Source organism: Haliotis rufescens, unplaced genomic scaffold (assembly GCF_023055435.1).
Source record: "Haliotis rufescens isolate VD_foot unplaced genomic scaffold, xgHalRufe1.0.p SCAF_9, whole genome shotgun sequence".
Taxonomy (NCBI): Eukaryota; Metazoa; Mollusca; class Gastropoda; order Lepetellida; family Haliotidae; genus Haliotis; species Haliotis rufescens.
The window spans coordinates 3483058-3485370 of NW_025964383.1; the positions used below are offsets into that span (position 1 = coordinate 3483058).

Consider the following 2313-nt stretch of genomic DNA (forward strand, 5'->3'; position numbering starts at 1 on the left):
AACAAAAGTCACAGGATGAGGGGAGCGTCCCTATGATTTTTGTGAACACGACGGTGACAACGAGGGTGACCACGAGGGTATGAACGTCTGTACACTTTGAAAAAAAAGAAACTTTGTCACTTGGGGTGAACAAGACACTCGACTCTGCTCTTCCGTGTTTCTTGGGACAACAAACGTCTGTATTTTTCGTTCACTTCTCCATCAGGACAAAACACACACAAGTATTCGCAGGGGACTTTGGCGTGCTTCAGATGTTCTTTCCAGGGTTTGTCTGTGGCTTCCCATTGGCAGAGTGTCACACCGCAGCAAATAACAGATAACACGGTCACCTCGTCCTGGATAGAAATAGCCAGCCATGGCCATGTCATAAGGGGTCTGGTTCATCTGTTTAGGTCACGTTTGAAAAGACCTCAGACGTTCTTGAAATGAATCATAGTTAGGATGAGAAGGATGACACAAGGTGTAAGAAGGAAAAGGTCCCTCCAGAATGTCACTGAGTCGCCATGTGTCGTCCATAAAGAGTGTGTGATTTCTCGCTTCTTCTTCTCTCGCCTTTTCAGTCACACGCCATCGTCCTATTATCTACGCTTTGAAAGAAGGCTCGCTTCGTTTGAGGCGTGGCCGACGCAAATGTATCAGACTGCTGAAGAGATGGCTCATGCGGGCTTTGTCTACACTCAGGGTGCCAATGGTGTGTGCTGTTTCCAATGTGGTGTGCGGCTGAGACAATGGGCGTCCCACGACGATCCTTGGGTGGCACATCACAAGTGGTCCCCACACTGCGACTACCTCAAGCTTACCGGTCTGGTGAAACACAAGAAGAAGCTACAACTACACTATCTCTGCGAGGAGAATGTGAATCAGAAGAACACGAATGGCGTAGCATGACCGGCTGCCTAGGAGGGCGGTTACTGTGTCTTGCGTTCCTGTTTAAGTTCCCGTTCAAGTTCCCGTTCAAGTTCCTGTTACCAACAAGCTTTTTTTCTTTGTTGGACCCATAAGTGGTGCCACGTAGGGCACCCAGATGACATACCCAGATGGCAGCAAGTACCGCTTCGACGATTCTTGTCTTGCAATAAGATTGGACATGATGTTTCTTCTTTGACAGCACCAGAAAAGTTTTTCTTCCCCAAAACGACCCTTTTCAGGGCCACCCATCTCACCCAAAAGACAACTTTCATCCTTTGCTTTGCCAACCCAAACAACAACAACAATCCAAAACAAAGAACCCACACCCTCCCCCTAGGCCTCTTGGAGACACACGCCTACGCGTGACACCACCACTGTACGTCTCAAACTAAAATAAATATATATATAAATATATAAATAAAGACACGTAGTACACCACGTTTGCATGGAGACACGAGTCAAACATCACGTGTGCATGAAAACACGTGTAACAGTACGTCTGTAGACACCTCGGTCAACACCTCGGTATAATTAAATACTAATAATTGGCAGAGTGTCACACCGCACATGACACTACGTTTGCATGAAGACACAGGTGAAACACTAAGTATGTCTATCGATCTTTCTCTATCCATCTAAATACTAAATAAATGTTTGTAGTCACACACACACACATGACACCACGTTTTGCATAAAGACACGCGTGAAACACCACGTGGGCCTTGCAACATGACGTACATCACGTAGGCATGACATAATAATTCTATGGATCAACGTCAACGTCTGTTTGAAGACACATACACATGACATTACGATTTGCATGGGGGGTGACACAACGTACATCACGTAGGCATTTCCACATCACGTTCATACCTACCTATGACGGTCCACCTTTAGCATTCAGACGACCGTCTACCTAAAAAATACCAAGGCTACCCAAGAAAAAAAACCCGGATCGAAATCTGACCAATCAGAAGCCTGGCTTGTCGACCAATCAGAGGCCACGCTCTGACCATGGTGGGTTCTGATTGGTCGAACCGGTGTTGTGCTTTCTCTCCCATGGTAAAATCCATTTCCTATGGAAAAGAAACACAGGGGTCGGTCCGTTTTGGAAAACCGAGGTGCAGGCCAGGCACCGGAATGAACCAACCGGAGCTGCTGCCTGGCGAACCAATCAGGAAGCAGGGTATCAGTACCTCTCCTATAAAACAAGAGAACAACCATTCGAGTGGATCAGTGTCACTTGTAAAAAAGAAAGAAAATAATCATCATCATCAGCAGCAGCATGGAAAATAAATCAGAAAACTGGGATTTGGAGATCATTTCAGTGACACACCCTTTGCCACTGTGCAAAGGGTACCACTCGGAGTTGAAGAAGAAAGAAGCAGTAGCATTGCAATCGCT

At 46.3% G+C, this 2313-nt stretch overlaps 1 protein-coding gene across 1 annotated transcript; it reads left to right on the top strand.

Moving 5' to 3' along the window:
* The first annotated feature begins 450 nt into the window (after window positions 1–450).
* Window positions 451–888, top strand: LOC125377473 (baculoviral IAP repeat-containing protein 3-like). The gene has a single exon (XM_048391050.1). It carries the CDS (start codon window positions 451–453, stop codon window positions 886–888), a length of 438 nt encoding a protein of 145 aa, XP_048247007.1.
* The last annotated feature ends 1425 nt before the right edge of the window (window positions 889–2313 follow it).